The 17,590-nt window shown below is 41.0% G+C and overlaps 1 protein-coding gene across 8 annotated transcripts in view; it reads right to left on the bottom strand.

Annotated features, from left to right (window-relative positions):
* Elmo1 (engulfment and cell motility 1) overlaps nt 1-17,590 on the bottom strand; it is a 536,338-nt gene that overhangs the window by 17,080 nt on the left and 501,668 nt on the right. For all 8 annotated transcript variants that reach the window (NM_001395578.1, XM_063276615.1, XM_063276610.1 and 5 more), the window contains one exon: nt 9,097-9,204. In NM_001395578.1, coding sequence (NP_001382507.1) covers nt 9,097-9,204 — 108 coding nt within the window. The remainder of the gene's footprint in view (nt 1-9,096; nt 9,205-17,590) is intronic.

Consider the following 17,590-nt stretch of genomic DNA (forward strand, 5'->3'; position numbering starts at 1 on the left):
ATAGAGGGCTTATATCCAAAATATACAAAGAATTCACGACATTAGACTGCAGGCAGACAAATAACCCTACTAAAAAAATGGGGTTCAGAGTTAAACAAAGAATTCACAGCTGAGGAATGCCAAATGGCTGAGAAGCACCTAAAGAAATGTTCAATATCTTTAGTCATAAGGGAAATGCAAATCAAAACAACCCTGAGATTTTACCTCACACCAGTGAGAATGGCTAAGATCAAAAACTCCGGCGACAGCAGATGCTGGCAAGGATGTAGAGAAAGAGGAACACTCCTTCATTGTTGGTGGGATTGCAGACTGGTACAACCATTCTGGAAATCAGTCTGGAGGTTCCTCAGAAAATTGGACATTGAACTACCTGAGAATCTCCTGGGCATATACCCAAAAGATGCTCTAACAAATAACAAAGACACATGCTCCACTATGTTTATAGCAGCCTTATTTATAATAGCCAGAAGCTAGAAAGAACCCAGATGCCCTTCAACAGAGGAATGGATACAGAAAATGTGGTACATCTACACGATGGAGTACTACTCAGCTGTCAAAAACAATGAATTTATGAAATTCATAGGTAAATGGATGGAACCGGAAAATATCATCCTGAGGGAGGTTACCCAATCACAGAAAAACACACATGGTATGCACTCATTGATAAGTGGCTATTAGATCAAATGCTTGAATTACCCTAGATACACAGAACACATGAAACTCAAGAAGGATGACCAAAATGCGAATGCTTCACTCCTTCTTTAAAAGAGGAACAAAAATACCCTTGGGAGGGAATAGGGAGGCAAAGTTTAGAACAGAGGCAGAAGGAACACCCATTCAGACCCTGCCCCACATGTGGCCCATACATATACAGTCACCAAACTAGATAAGATGGATGAAGCAAAGAAGTGCAGGCTGACAGGAACCGGATGTAGATCTCTCCTGAGAGACACAGCCAGAATACAGCAAATACATAGGCAAATGCCAGTAGCAAACCACTGAACTGAGAATGGGACCCCCATAGAAGGAATCAGAGAAAGGACTGAAAGAACTTGAAGAGGCTTGAGACCTCATATGAACAACAATGCCAAGCAACCAGAGCTTCCAGGGATTAAGCCACTACCCAAAGACTATACATGGACTGACCCTGGGCTCCAACTGCATAGGTAGCAATGAATAGCCTAGTAAGAGCACCAGTGGAAGGGGAAGCCCTTGGTCCTGCCAAGACTGAACCCCCAGTGAACGTGATTGTTGGGTGGAGGGTGGTAATGGGGGGAGGATGGGGAGGGGAACACCAATAGAGAAGTCGATGGGGAGGGGTTGGGGGATGTTGGCCTGGAAACCGGGAAAGGGAATAACATTTTTAATGTAAATAAGAAATACCCAATTTAATAAAGATGGGAAAAATTAAAAAAAGAAATGTAAGTAAAGAAATATATTCAATAAGAAGAAAGAAAGAAAGAAAGAAAGAAAGGAAGGAAGAAAGAAAGAGGCAGAGAGATGTGACAGGAGGAAGAGAAGTCAGGCAGTGTTTAGAAACCAGACACCCGAGCATATTATGTTTTGGTAAAATGTATCTCTAGCATGGTAGTTCTATAAATATAATCTGGTTCACTAAAACCTGAAATAATACCCGTAGTGGTGTTGTAAGCGATGGTATTATGATAGATGCAGCAGTGCTCAGTACGATGTGGGCAGTTCTAATACTGACACTGTAATGGCTTCTCAGTTCCAGGAGCAAAGCCAAGCATGTCATATGTACTGGCATCTCCAGCTATAGCATTTGCACCTATGTTTGTTTCTGATGGTTCAATGAACAGAGTAAGCAGATCTAGCTCAAATCACCAATCTGACTCCAAGAGCTCTGAACTTTCCTTCCAAATTGTTCCCTTTCCCAGATCATGAGCTGTCAATAGCAGCTCTGTAAGATTTGGTTGTCCTTGTTCAACAGGCAATGGAAAGAAACTCAATAAAATAAAGGAAACCTTTCTTTCTTGTCGAGCCTTTGGAAAATAATGCAGTTAGATAGAATGATGGTATCTTATGGCTTGCTCAGGAGTAGGAAGAAGATAAGAAACAGAAAAGGCTCTGCATTCAAAATACTCTTTAAAATTAGAGACAAGGACAAGTAGCATGGCAATCTTCATTAAAAACAAAACAAAACAAACTAAAAACCACTAAATTATCCATCCTTCTCCAATCCCAAACTGCCCAGTCCCACAATGATTGTGAATCTAGCTGCAAAAGAGGGTTGTAAGCAACCAGTGCCTTACACATTCTTAAGGAGAACATAGTGGCAGATTTCATAGTGAGAGATTGTACTCTTTCACAGAAGAAACTGATTGTAGTATGAATAAAAAACAAAATTATAAAGTTATGGAATATTAAAACAGCAGTAAAAGCTAATCTCCCAGGGATACTAAGACTCTGCCTAAGTATGGAAAACATAGCCAGAGCTCTCAAGCCCACAGAAGGGGGCATGTTATGAGCTTTAATTTCTGGAGGCTTCATCACTGTTTGTTTAACATCTACTCCCCTACCATGTAGCCCTGATTCTAGTCCACTCTGTCCAGAGTACTTGTATTCAATTTCAATATCAGTATCTGGCTGCTCCTCCTCCTAGGCACAAGGAAGACTATGCTTCCCAGGAACTTTTATGGTTAGCTGGGGTCTGGTCACTAGGTGAGAGGTAAGAGGAAATATCTACACTAAGGGGGCTGAAAAGTTCTAATCTACCATTTCTTCTTCCTGTGTTCTATCCAGATTTTGCAGTTATATCTGTTTGTCAAAAGGGAGATTAGCTTGTGGTCTTTAGTGACTTGTTGTGCTGAAGCACACTAGTAGGGCGGGGGGGGGGTGCTGTTTTCTCCTGCACCATGGTGTAGCTGTATAGCCTCTTGCCACTGGTTCAGCCCTGCCTCAGGTGCCTTTTCTTTCTGGCCCTCTTCTGATCTCCTTTGAATAGGAATCCTACAGGTGGATGTTATGATTCCTGAGCCTATCTTAAACACTGACTTCAGGTCTCACAAGTCCACTTTCATAACCAAAGGCTAGCTAGTCTTGCTGCCTCTGTGACTGATCTGTCTGCAAGGCATATCTGAACACTTGGGGAAATTGGTTACCTTCATAATGGAGACATTGAGGGGAATTTTAAAATCTAATTAGCAAAGGAATTCACAAAACCTCCTAAAGCTTCACCTGGAGTTTAAATCACAAGAAATTGTAGAAAATCCTTTGTATAAGATATGGAATGTTTAATGAACTCCATTATCTATTCTCTATAAAAGTAAGCTAGTCTTGGCTTTGAAAACACATAGAATGGGACAAAGAAAATACAAAACTGCTTTGGATTTGTCTTTTGAATCTTTGATGAAAAGGTTTTACAGAAGAAAAATCTCTTCTCGCTGGGTACTGTGGCTGCACATATTCTATATTTAACTATCCATTGTTCCTTATTGGGGTGATAAGCTGCTGTGTCACTCATGGAATTATGACTAAAAAGAAAACACAACTGCTAAAAATATAGTCCTTTAAAAAGCTGTTTTTTTCTTCTTCCCTCCCTCCCTCCCTCCCTCCCTCCCTTCCTTCCTTCCTTCCTTCCTTCCTTCCTTCCTTCCTTCCTTCCTTCCTTCTTTTATAGCTCTTCTCTAGATGCACTGGAACTTTAAACATGGGAAAAACTGAAAACAATGTCCTCTGTAGTCCAGGGGCACAAACTCACACAGTAGGGAGCTCCTGAGGACTTCAAAGCCAAGCTAGCTTTGTGATTTGTTTTTTCTACATGGGAAAAAGATAAAGCTGTAGGGCACAGAGCTGGGGGAAGCAGAAGGCCACCAGAGAAGGAAGTAGCACCCTTACTTCATGGCACATCTGCATTTCTCATATTTGCCCAGTTTAAGAAGGGCTGGGGTGGTCTAATTCAACACACCATCTTGCAGATGGGAAGCCTAAGGTTCAAGAGGTAGAATTCCTTATACAATGTCACACAGTTAGCCAGGGACAGGTCTGCTCTTAGTGTTCCATGCTCTTCCCTTACTAGGCTCCTGCCCCTTTGTGTTTGGAAGGTGTAAGCACCGGTATCATAATGAGACTAGCCACACATGAGGGCTTCACTCTAAAGACATTGATGAAATTCTTTACTAGTATCTTACAAGAAACTTTAATTATGGTTTAAATGACAAAATATTACTAAAAACCAAATGAGGTCACTATGACGCAAGCACTTTTTAACTTTTTTTCCCGTGGGAGAAGTAAAGGGACATCTTCAGGAAGTGGCTCTACACCTTGAGTATATGTTGTTTGCAGACACTTTTGTGTGCATGTATCCTCAGTAGAAGCTTCTGTGGCAAGAGCCAGGATGGAGGCAGGCTGCTCCAACAGTTAGGACAGAGCCTGCTCTTCCTACCCTAGCAGATCAGCTTCAAGGCACTACGGGAGGGGCCATCCCCTGCCTTTGGAATCAGAAACTAAGGCTTTAGGGGCTTGATTAACCTCTTGATCTACCACGCTGGGCTTGCTCTAGATCAGAGTCTCAGATCAATTTCAGTCCAGGCCTGAAAAAACAGTGAATTACAATTGGTCATGGAGCTGTTTGGCTACCTGCAAATACCTACATCTTACTGTTTACTAACCCATGGCTGTCAACTAGTTACACTTAATGCTTCTCCACCTCACTTTTCTTATCTATAAACTATGGATGAAACGTCCTTTCAGGTTGCACAGTAGATGACTTATGCAAGCTCGGAGCACAGTGCCTGGCATACCTTATGCACTTAGCAAATGCCACCAGCCATTATTCCTATTACTCTTAATTGGCATTAATTCTCTTAGTAAATGGAGGGACCCAGATTCTTCCCTGTGCTTCCATGACCCAAATCCCCCACTTTGCCTAGCTGTCAGTTGCTCTCTTCAGCCTCTATAATAGGCTTAATCTCTGAGGAGGGCATAGGCCTGTGCTTTCCACCCTGTCCCTGTGATGTGGGGGTAAGAATGCTGGCCTAGATTCTTTTACACAGAGGCCTTAAAGGGCACTAGGCATGGCTAAAGCAAACAAGCCTCAGCCTGGTAAGCACAGGGAGGGAGCAGAGTGAGAGGAGATGCAAGGGAACGTAGATTTTTCATGGGCCCCATTTCCTGTGGCTCAGAAAGAATATGAAAAGCAACAGCTCAAAGATTTAGGGAAGAAGACAGCCAAGGGGAATCCTCCAGTGCTCACTCCAGTTAGCCAAGTGATTCACTAATGCTTTAATATTCAGCCCTAGTTAACTCAAGGGGTGAAAGATAACTCCCCCTGGCTTCTGGAGAGGACAATACACAGCAAGGTGATGACTCTTACCATTAATTAACAGTAACCCTTCTTTTTCACTGAAAAATCATATTTTTATAAGTTATATCTTGGTTACAGTTTCCCCTCCCTCCCAGTTCCTCCTAACATCCCCTCCCATCTGGATCCACTCCCTTCCTGTCTCTCATTAGAAAAGAACAGGTTTTTAAGGATTAAAGATAAGACAAAATAAAAGAAAACAAAAATAAACACATCGGAGTAGTACAAAAAACAAACAGACACAAAAGAGCCCATGAAACAGATGTCATCAGAGAGAGCCACCTGTTACACATTCAGAAATCCTATAACAATACAAAACCGGAAGGCACCAATGTTGGGAACAGGGAGGTGAGATACCATTTAAAAATACGAGAAAAGGGAAAGTCCTGATACAGCATTGTCAACCAAAGAACCTTAAAAGATGCCATTGGCTTTGTGTTCTGTTGGCATTTACTGCTGGTCATAGTCAGTCCCTTAAGAATACTTTGTTCCCTCAATGAGACCCCCTTGGGGAAAACTAAAATTTCATTTTCAAGTGGTTATCGATTGGTGATAGGATTTGGATTAGGGGTGGGGCTGTGTGTCCACTTCTCCCTTCAGCTCTAGGACCCCATGTGGTGCAGACCCATGCAACTCTGTGCATGCTGCCTCAGTCTCTGTGAGTCAATCTATGCTCTGGCCCTGCTGTGTTTTGAAAGCCTGGTTTCCCTGGTGTCCTCCATCCCTAGGCTCTTAGATTCTTTCCTCATCCCCTTCTGCAGGATTCCCTGAACCCTGAGAGGAGGGATGTGATGGAGTCATACCTTTAAGGGCTGAGCGTTTCAAGATCGCTCATTCATTTTTCTAGTGGAATAGTATTTTCTGATTCTAAGAGCTCAGACAGAATATAGAATTGGCACAGAAGGCAAGCAGGCATGTGCCCTTAATTTCCTAGGGCAGGGCAAGGCCTTCTTAGGCTCCCAACTTCATTTCATTTTATAATATAAGCATACTCCCTGCTCTTACACAGATAGATACAATCTCACCAATGCACACCCTCCCCCACCCCACCCCCACACTTTAAACATATGCTTTCTACCTATATTTCAAGGGATCCAGTGTGAGATGGCCTTGGAATTCTACATCACTGGACTTTAAAGTCTATGGAGGAAAAGGAGGAACATGACTCTTGGAATCATCTTCAGAAACAGAAGCCACCTCAGCCACTGGCCACTGTCCAACCCTGTGTGGAGAATGGAGACGCACAGCTTCAGCTGTGCTCTCTATGAGCACCCAGGCCAGGGCTCTCCTTGCATACCTAGATGATTTCTTGTTTCCTTTACTCTGGGGCTTTGGAAGTGAGGGACATAGTTTGGTGGGAAACTCCAGCAACTGCTCTTTAATAGGGCGCTGGTGCCAGCCAACTTCTAGAACTTTCTTTAGGGCTTCTCATTTCCTAAGCATTGGTGTATGGCAACTAAAACTGGCAAAGTGCCAGTTATATACCTATGCTCAAATTGAAAAGTGGATTGTTTATCTGTACGTGTGAAGGTAAATTACATGCTCTGTAAATGTACAGCGGATTTTCAGGGTGGAGTCAGGAGTACGGTGAGTCTTTGCCCAAACTACTTTCTTCAGGTAAAGAAAGTCCTGGGAGATGATGGCCTAAACAATAGTTATTTTAAGTACCAGAAACGTCTAATGCTTTTTCCAGATCACTGGCTGTGGACATGCTGTAGCTCATGAGAGATTTTTGTTTTACCAATTAACAGCGAGTGGAGAAAAAGGAGGACATGTGTGCTCTTCACATAGCCAATTCAATGAGCAGAAAGGAGAGTCCTTTATTCTAAGATTAAGCCTTTCTTACTGTGTGAGCATGTGTGCATGTATGTGTGTATGCAATATATATATATATATATATTGCTCTATAGAGAGAGCGAGGGAGAGAGAGAGAGAGAGAGAGAGAGAGGGAGGGAGAGAGAGAGAGAGAGAGAGAGAGAGAGAGAGAGATCAAGGATGTTTTCCTTTATGAAAAAAATAGTGATACTAAATCTTAGTTAGTTTTTGGTTTTTTTTATGATTCCTTTTACCAAAAATTACAGTTGACTGCATATTTACAGTTTAGGTTTTACAAGAGCTTTTAAAGAAAGTCACATTTGTGAAATTATTGTGACATGTTTAGCAATGTCACACTAACATTTCTAAAACTTAAGAGTATGCCAGAGTCACCCAGAGGCTCCATTTCTTACTCAGGTTTTCTAATTTGTGAGGCCTGACTGAGTACGGCGTTTTTTTCTTTCTTTCTTTTTTTTTGTTTTTATTTCAAGACAGGGTTTCTTTATGTAGCCCCTGGGTGTCCTGAAACTTACTCTATAGACCAGGCTGGCCAGAGATCTTCCTGCCTCTGCCTTCTGACTGTTGACAATAAAAGCATCTACCCCAACTGCCCAGCACCGAGTTTCAAATTTCTAAGGTCTGATGGTTTGGTTCACAGGTGAAGAAGCACAGGCTTGGTATCACGTGACAGGGTGGTTTGGCTTTGTAAACTCTGACCAAAGCCTAAAGCCTAAAGGACTCCTCTCTCTCTCTCTCTCTCTCTCTCTCTCTCTCTGTGTGTGTGTGTGTGTGTGTGTGTGTGTGTGTCCCCAGGCATAGCCTTCTGTTCATGGTTCCCAATTACTTCTTCATGTTATGGGGGTGGTGTCCATAATGCATACTTGGAAAGCAGTTCCCCTATAGACAGAAATGAACTATGTGACACTATGAAGACCAGACTGCCCCATTTTTAAACTGGAGGAAGAGAAAATGTTCTAGGCTTTCTGCCTGAGCCTGAAAGTGTCAGGAAGTTTCCCACTCAGGTTTATTTTTACTTCCTGTGGTCCTGATCTGTACAGCAGGCAGTCCAGATTTAACTGTCATGGCCCTAGGGAGATAGAAGGGCAGATGTGAGACTGCAGGTGGTAGGAGGTCAAAGAAACTATGCAGATACAGCTGTCTAAACACAGCAGGATCAGTGCTACTCTTAAAGGTTATTTAAGCATGTCCTGACAACTGGTCCCTAGTTGATTTCTCTGACTAGACTGACTAGAATGTATTATTTCTGTCTCATTTCTATTCCAGATTAATTCACCATCCTGGCATTTTTAAATGTTGCTTTAATAACAGTCTCTACACTTAACATTGAACCTTGGTACTTGTTACCTATTTTGGTATTAGAAGGATAACATGTTACTGTCTCTTTAAAACCACGTTAAAACAAAGTCCATGGAAAAGGTAAATAAACAGAAATAACACCTATCTCAGATGACTACTGAGTTCCTGGGTCATTTATCCTAAGTTCCCAAATATCTGCATTCTCAAAAGCAGTATTTGAATCTTTCACTAACTCTATATTCTAATTACAGTACATATGTGGTAAAAATTGTTGCATATAAGTTATAAGAAATTATTTTAGGTTACTTGAAAATACAATTGATAAATCAGGTTTTTATTCCCGTAAAATACCTCTATACACATTACACACTATCCAAAGTAGACATTTGGACTCCTACTTCACCCCTCAGGAAAGGTATGTAAGCACCACTCTGACATTTGTCCTGTTCATCTCTGAGCCTCAAACCCTTCCTTGGTGGGAATGCACAGGCTGAACTTATAGGATGAGTGGTACAAATGGGTTCATTTAAGTTAATAGATTTCTATTAACCCATAGTAATCCATAGTATGGGTTGCTATGAATAAGAACTAACTAACTAACCAAAACCCAGGTGTCCTGACCCAGGAAGGGAGCCACTTACATTTGTCCTGCAGGGAATCATGGGGCACTTCTCCTTGGGGGCTCTCTTCCAAGTCACCATAATGTAAGACCTTGTGATTTGGTGAAAGCCGACAATACCAAAACTTATCTGAGGAGAAAAACACATGTTTAAAAGGTTAATGATTCTGGTTTCCAAAAACATTGTCATTGTCATGATGTTTCTTAATAGTGCTACCTGAAGGAGAAATGTCATTCATTTGACTTTAGACCAGTAGTTGTCAACCTTACTAACGGTGTGACCCTTTAATACAGTTGCTCATGTTGGGATGACCCCCAACCATAAAATTACTTTCCCTGTGACTTTGTAAGTGTAATTTTGTAATGTTATGAATTGTAGTGTAAATAGTTTTGCAGATAGAGGTTTGCCAAAGGGTTTGAAAATGGCAGGTGGTTGAGAACCACTGTTTTAGACCTTAAGAAGTAATGAATTTTATTGAACTGGATGGTGGAGCCCCCTTCTGATTTTGGTATTTCAGTATCACCCAGCATGCACTGCATACATTGGTGACCATCGAGAATGTTACCAAACCCTTCTATCTCAATGGCTAGGTATTTTCCAAGATGGTGGTTTCCATGGGCATTCTATCAGTAACTACCAATAGGGCTGGTTAGTCCTTAGATACAAAATCTTGGCACAGTGGAAAGAAGTGAAGAAGAATAGCTTTTGGGGCTTTGAGATGTTTCTACGTTGATTTCCAGCCTGCTGAGACAGCTGTACACTAGGCCATGCTTCAGTTAGTACAAATACCTAACAGTCCACATCCATAATCTGTGATTAAATTATCAGGATATTGGTAATACACTTGGAGGTGGGATCCATCAGAAATTGCCTGAATAATTTAGGATTTAGGGAAAGAATGAAGATATTCACAAGCAGCTTCCCTCCTAAACCCTTTAGTGTAGTGCCTGAATGGAAATGGCCAAGACCTTAAGGATATTCCTACTATGAACTCCCTCCATTTTATCCCTTCAGCTCCCAATGGTGATGAGAAAGTGTGAGCAAGACAAATGCAGGGAGAAGAAGGCAAATACTACTGGTGTAGACCTATACATTTACAGATTCAGAAGTTGAACCATGACTCCACTGTTTGTGTAGCTATGAAGGCTCAATTAGATGATGCCTCCTCCAGAAAGGCTTCTATGATCACCATTATGATCTGAGCTTTTCCAGAAATTATTAGCATGAATAAAACATGGGATGACATGATTTACATATACATGTTAGCTATCTTATTGTTCCCTGCTATGAAACCAAAGAAAGAAAAAAGAAAAAGAAAAAAGTGACCTGAGGTAATACCCCCTAGTAAACTCAATGTAAATAGCTTTCCCTAGTGGATGTACCACAAACAGTTGTTGATCAGACAAGAGACTCGAGGGTACTCATCACCCTGGACAGTGTATGGAAGTCGACCTGTCTGTTCATAATGGCTGTGGTCACTAAGCTTTGGTACAATACCACATACTGAATATGTGCATGATTGGTGTTGGCTAAAGTGGAAAATGAAGACTTAAAAAGATTTAGTTCGTATAAGGAGATGGCTTTGCAGACGCCCTGGGCAGTCTCTTGTCTTGTGCTCACCACCACTTGGTGATGACTCTTAAACTTTCTCGTTGTGTGCTTATAACCTGTTCATGAAAATAAATGAAAGTGTGATTTTCCTTCAAAAAAAAAAGATTTAGTTCAAGCACAGCAAGCACACAGCATCTGTGCCCTATCTGCCTCTTGGTACTTTTCACGCACATGGTTTACCCTATGGTCTTGGTCAAATCACTTCATTACTGTACCTGAAGTCCTAAATTTTTTTGAAACTACTCTGACAAAAATGTCCATTACATTTTAACAAAAGAAGATTTCAATATAAAATTGTTTTCACTGAAAAAAGTCCTATCTTAACCATAATTCACTTAATCAACAAAAAGCTTTAAAAATGGAAGTAAAAGCCACATAATGAACAACTAAAATGCCCAACTTGACCCACAAAAGGAAATTGTCTGTGATTCTTGTCTTAGTATATAAGAGAATTTTAGAACTGTTTGAAAATCCCTGGCAGTATCTAGAACATGGCAACTATGCACTTAAAGGACTCTGAACTCTGCTGAAATCCAAAACCAAACAAAACACCAAGGAGGAGAAGGAGAAGGAGGAGCAGGAGGAGAAGGAGGAGCAGGAGGAGAAGGAGGAGAAGGAGGAGAAGGAGAAGGAGGAGGGGGAGGAAGATTATGTAATGCCCATGAATTTATTTGGGCTTGACAACTGCTCAAAAATCATTTTATACATACAGTAATCACAGGTAGTTATTGAGTGGACTTTAAAGAGAGTTAAGCAAGTTATTCCCTCAGTAATTCACAGCCACTATAATCAGTAAATGTAAAAGTACTGGATTTCCAAATGAAGAATGCATATGGGGGAACTGAGCTACAATTTACAATAGGAATTGTGAAACCCAGAGGATATCAAATGTTCTGAGTATCCCAGAACTGTTAGAGCCTGAGATAATAGGGCATGGTGACCCTCTTTGCATACAAAGACTGCATAGCCTATGGCCTGGTCTACATGGCCTATCATGACCATGTTTTGTAAGGCGTGTTACCTTTGAGGAACTTTTGGGACTAAGTAAGTTACTGATGGGTAATAGGAAGGAGGCCAGTGAGGTGTGACACTAGGATCCTCAGTTCTTCTGTTGATTAAGATCTGCCTGCTCTTTGGAGAAATACCTTCTCTGCAAGCTGGGGCTAGCCCATGACTCAGTAGTACTCTGCATAGCCATTAAGTACATTTGACACAGTGATCATTTATACTCAGTTTAATCTTACAGGAAAATGTGATTGAACTAGTTTAATACAATATGTCATGAGGTTTCACTGTGTATATTCATTTATAAACTATATTAATTTTTGTGTTGCTGCTTACACTTATGATAAATTTATTTATTTAAGAGTATTTGCAATAAGTCTGCAATGTGCCAAGTATTCCTCAGGAATAGCAGGGAGCCATTAAATGAATGACAGACATGAAAGACTGACTCTCACAGAATGCCACAAAGATGTTCCATCAATTCATGGTGGCAATTAGAGAGAAAGACTACATAAAGGATGTGTCCAGGCCTGGGAAGTAGGGACAAAGACAATCGAAAATAAGAAGAGGAAATTTCTCTTGCTTATGTAATGCATTCTTAATTCATAAACCACTACAGAACACTGGCTACTTACCACTTTTCAAAAACGACCACATACATGAGATTTATTTATCAGAAACACAAGAGGCTACCTACAACTCTGGCTTGTCTATCTGTTTTTGTAACTAAAGAGAACTTTTTCCTTGAAGAGGCTTAAATGACTTTGTGTTACAGAACATCACCCTTCCCTGGTTTTCTTCTTACCTTTAGCTAGTTCTTCTCTTATTCTGTATGCAAGTTCTCCTTACTGTCCACTACTATACTGGCCAAGAGCAAAAGGGTCTCTGTATGCCCGATAGAAGCAATGCATTCCTCTTTTTCTCAGCAAGTAAGAAGTGTTGGATAGTTTACAAAACAGTGAAGCAGGGCTGAAGAGACAGAAACCATGTTTGACTTGTGATCAAGTGGGAGGATGCTAGAGTAGCACTTTCTTTGGGATGGAAGCTTTAGACCTTAGGGTGACAGCCATCATGACATTGTATAATTCTGTCTCAAAGGAAGGGATGTTATACCACTGTATATGCAGCCCATGCTCACAAGCACAGCATATGACACAGTGGTAGAGACATCAGTGTCAGTCAACAGCAGCAGCTTGATTTGTCATTTTCTTTTGTGGGGAAAAATGTGCATTTTCCTTTTAAGACTCAGCATGGTGCAGTGAGTTGCTCAATCCCTTTGGGCAATACAAGAGTAGATCTCCTCATTAAAAGCAATTAGCAAGAAGCAATGAGAACATTATCAAAGATTGTTTACTAGCATCTAGGAGGATGTGAGAGCTAATGTGGAGGCCTTGCAGTCAATTACAAACTAGAATATATTAACAGTTATCTTTCCTTCTCCAAACTAAATATGGAGACAATGTTGTGCTTCAATCTTTTCCTTTGTTCTTATTCATTTTGCCCTTCAGTCTCTCCCTTGTTTCTCCTTTCCTTTGTCATTGATCTCTCCTTCTTTTCCTCCCTCCATGCTCTCTGCCCATATTAAGGATCAGAGGGCTTCAAAGCCCACATTTTCATTTCTTTCTTGAACTGCAATAACTCTAACCAAAAGCCACCTGGGTTTGGGTGGTTGGGCTTTATTGGTTCAACATTTCCAAGTCACAATCCATCATTGAGGAAAGTTGATGGCCAGAGAGTACTCATGGAGGAACTGTTTCCTGGCTTGCCCACAGGCTCGTTCTTAAGCTACTGTTCTTAAATAGCCTAAGACTGCTTACCTGCTTGGCGATGGTGCTGCCCACAGTGGGATGAGCTCTCCTGCATCAATAATCAGGACAATCACCACAGACGTAAGAGACATGTCCACAGACCAGTGTGATCTAGGTGATTCTCCAGGTGAAGCTTTACTCTCAAATGTTTATAGGCTACGTCAAGCTGGTAGTTAGTGCTAACTAGGAAAGCCTATAAGCCTGGGAAAGGTCCAATTAATTTCTAGTGTCATGTGGATTACTAAAAGCTAAAAATCACTGAGAAGTGAAATTTTTATAACGTTGTCCAATAACTTCCCCCAATAATGAAAATGATCTGTATCTCCTTTATCCAATAAGAAAACAAATTTTAAACGTTCCCCGATTTTACCATCTTAGCCACAGGCATGCATGCCTATTGATCTTAGGAGACCAGCATATCAAGTAATAGTTACTACCATTGGTGTGACTTGCTGGATGTTCAATAGGCGTAAGAATTGAGTCTGTTCAATTCTGCTTTGGAAGCAGGAGCCGGACTAGAGTTAGGTGCAGAGCCCCATTTGGTAGCACACCCTGAGAACCTTCGGTCACAGACACGTGGAAACATTTCCTAACCAGTGTTATTACAGCACTTCCATTAGGATGCTCCATTTTGCTAGGAGGCCCTGAACTATATCAAATCATCGCTATGTTCAGAAGGTCCACATCTTGCCTAAGACTCAATGTTTCCAAGTCAAAGATCTGGACAATGCCTGGACAGTGAAGTGTCACTTTCCCAGTGATGAGGCCCACAAATTTCTCTGTTGATTCACAGAGGGGAATGGTACCTGTGGGTGGCAATTAAGTCCATTCCACCATCCAAATACTTCTCAATTCACTGAATACTCTCCAAAACCAGAGACTTGTGTTTTGATACTGAATTCTGCCTTCTTGGAGGCATTGTATCCTCTCCTAGCTTATGATTCCAGGAATCTCATGCACTCAGGAAGATGATTGGTCTTAATAAATATTGGGGTGATCACACAGACCTTGACTGTAGACCTCATTTTGACACTTAGCTTTAGACCTTAGCAAAATTATAGCCCGAGAGACCACTGTTCTTAACTTGCAAGTGATAGCCTTAACTTCATGAGTAAAACATACATTATATATACATCCTGCATTCTCCACAGGACTGGCTAGGAGCACTCATTCATTCCAGTCAGAGAACATGCCACTCTAACCCCACTGCTTACCCTTCCACATTTCTAAGATGGTGATTACTGTTATTCGACCTATTGAATGACTTTTCCAAAATTCAACTGTTTTTCCTTCATTTGGAAATACATACTTATTTGTTCCTGCCTTTTTGTTAGAATGAGCTGATTAGGTTTCATGAAACACCAAAAGAGAAATGTAATTAAAACAGCAAAGAAGCAGCTTGTTGCCCAGAAGGGTTGATAGAGATGCTGCACCTGAATGATCCATTTGGCTCCAGGATTCTGACTGAACTATGAGAGTTATGTGAGGTACAAAGGCCTTGCTGGCTGAAGTGGGGAGACAAGTTTAATCCAGCACAGAATTCTGAGGTAACTCAGTCATGTTGGCACTTAGAGACAAGAAGTTACCAAACGTATTTCATGAGAAGTAAGCTTTAAGGTATCATTTCTTGAAATGATTCTCTGGTGTCTAGCCCAGGGGTTATCAAGACCATTCAATGCAATCGATTCTGAGAAAGCTGGATTTCTGAACTGTAGAAAGTAGAGGAAAATGTTGGAGACTCTCGTGAAGCAATAATTTGTGTACCACAGACAACCTCTAGGAGTTTATCTTTGCTCTCGCCTCCAGGAGTACACGGGACAGAGAAGAATGGTGAGCCTTGCACTGTGTCAACAGAAAGAGAAAAGCAGTCCTGAGAAATCCAATAGTAGTCTGCTTCCTATGTTTAAAAATTATATGTCAAGAATGTACAACCCATCATGTTAGGTGTTAAAGAGATTTTACGTAATCCTGGCAACTACCCACTTGGTGTAGGAAGCAACATCGTCATTGCATGACAGAAGAGGAAGTGTCCAGCCTGGAGTGGGGAGACTGGGACTTAAGCTACATTAGTATGTACCATATGACTGTTTCCCAAGTGTACTGTGGCCAGATATTCCAAAAGCCCAGACTTGTCTTGTTTGCATCAGATTGTCCAAGTATCAAAGTTATGGATGAGATAGGGTGATAGGCAAATGACAACTGTATTCTGGCAAAATGTAGCAAAGGAAAGGATGCTTTGCAATCTCTTCCACTTCCAGTTCTGTGTTACTGGAAACTTACAAAGTTTCTCCTTTGAACTTAATTACTGAATCTGCTCATCTGTGTCCTCCTCCCTGTCAGACAAGTTGGAAGGGACAAGAGAAGTGGCCATGGCTCCTACACAGGGAGTAACAGATTCAATCTATGATGAAGTCTCCCTGAACATGCATGTACTTGAAAGAGTGGCAATCAATTTTACAGCCCAGCCTACTTGGTTGTGCAAAATCTCAGCACAGTGTTTGGCTGGAGCAATGGAAAAGCCCATGCAGCAGAGGCAGAGAGCTGGTAATGAGATTTGCATTTCTCTGTCCAGGTGTTTGCTAACTCATCAGCGACATACTAACACCTTTATTCATTAGAACGTCCATCAACAATGAAGAATAAATATTTTTTAAAACAAAAATCTGGAAGGAAGTTCTGGTAGAGCCTATCTGTTTCAGCCTAGAAAGGGATATCAAATAGGGTAGTTAGTGGCTTAAAAGTTTTAACTCTAAGCACTAGGACTCAGCTGGCATCAGTCAATGCTTTTAGTGTCTCTATATGCTTTTCCCATTCCCAATACTTCTAGGTCTTTTGAACAATGTCAAGTACAAAAAGAAAATGATTTAAATTACATTTATGGATCCATATATTTTGGATATTGAACTGCACCGAGACAATAAGGAGATAAGGGCACATAGCTAATAGCTAATAGCTCTCAGAGCCCAGAGTGCTAGACTCCCAAGTTGTAGGGTTTTCAGACATCTGATATCTTGCCTGAAGACACTGATAGGGCTAATTGTAGAGTGGAGAGTCTTGTCACTCAGACCGGTTTTTGTTGTTGTTGTTGTTGTTGTTGTTGTTGTTGTTGTTATTGTTGTGTGTGTGTGTGTGTGTGTGTTTATACAATCTTCCACAAGAACAGTGATTCTTTTTAGCTTGACTCCTAGGAGCTACATTGCAAAAATCATAAGAAACAGATACTTATACTGACTGAAAACTATTCAAATCCACATAGTTGGACAAGAGCAGCCAACGCTTAGCACTAGAGTATAATGTCTTGTTGGAGTATCATATACCTGGATATGAAGACCAGCATGAGGAATGCAAAGAAAAGGAAGGGAGTGACCTCATTCTTCAAAGGCTGAGTTCTCTCCTCCACTGGTTTTATAGTGCAAGTCTTTCTCATGTCTAACTCATCCTTTCAATTTGCTGTTCCCCCGGCTCCCTAAATCCTCTTCGTAGGCTTAGTATAAAGCTCAAGGCTTATATCCAAATAATCCACATTTACTCTGGGAAGGTTTGCCTTCTGAAGTTCTTCAGTGTAATTTTCAGTGGTAACATTAACATATTTCAGTTACTGAACACTCAGCCCAGAGCAGTTAAAGTAAATGGCCAGGGAGATGGGCACAAACACAAATTGATTACTGTCATTAGTGGGTGAGCTTTGTGTCTGAGCAAAGCATCTATTGGGTTTCAGAACTACCTGCCAGAGTTGCTCCCAGCACATAACTAATATTTGATCTAAGCACAGTTGTTGATGCCTCTACTTATGGCTGACCTTGCTCAGTTTCCTCACCTCTTTTCAAATCTTGTTTCTCAGTTCTGTTTTCCAGCTGTTTTCTTCTAGGGCAGTATGATAGGAACACTTTTTACAGTCAGAAGCACATAGAGGCAGCAAGAAAACAATCAAGGCAGAGGAACAGTTGGGACTGCTTCCTACCTAATGTGCTTGGTCTACTGTTGTCTTTTTGATTTGACATTTTGAGGTCAGAAATCAGAGACAGATCAGAAATCTGACTTGAAAGATTCTGAAAATAGATTCTTAAATCACCTTGCTAATACCTCAATAA

This window comes from Rattus norvegicus, chromosome 17 (assembly GCF_036323735.1).
Source record: "Rattus norvegicus strain BN/NHsdMcwi chromosome 17, GRCr8, whole genome shotgun sequence".
NCBI lineage: Eukaryota > Metazoa > Chordata > Mammalia > Rodentia > Muridae > Rattus > Rattus norvegicus.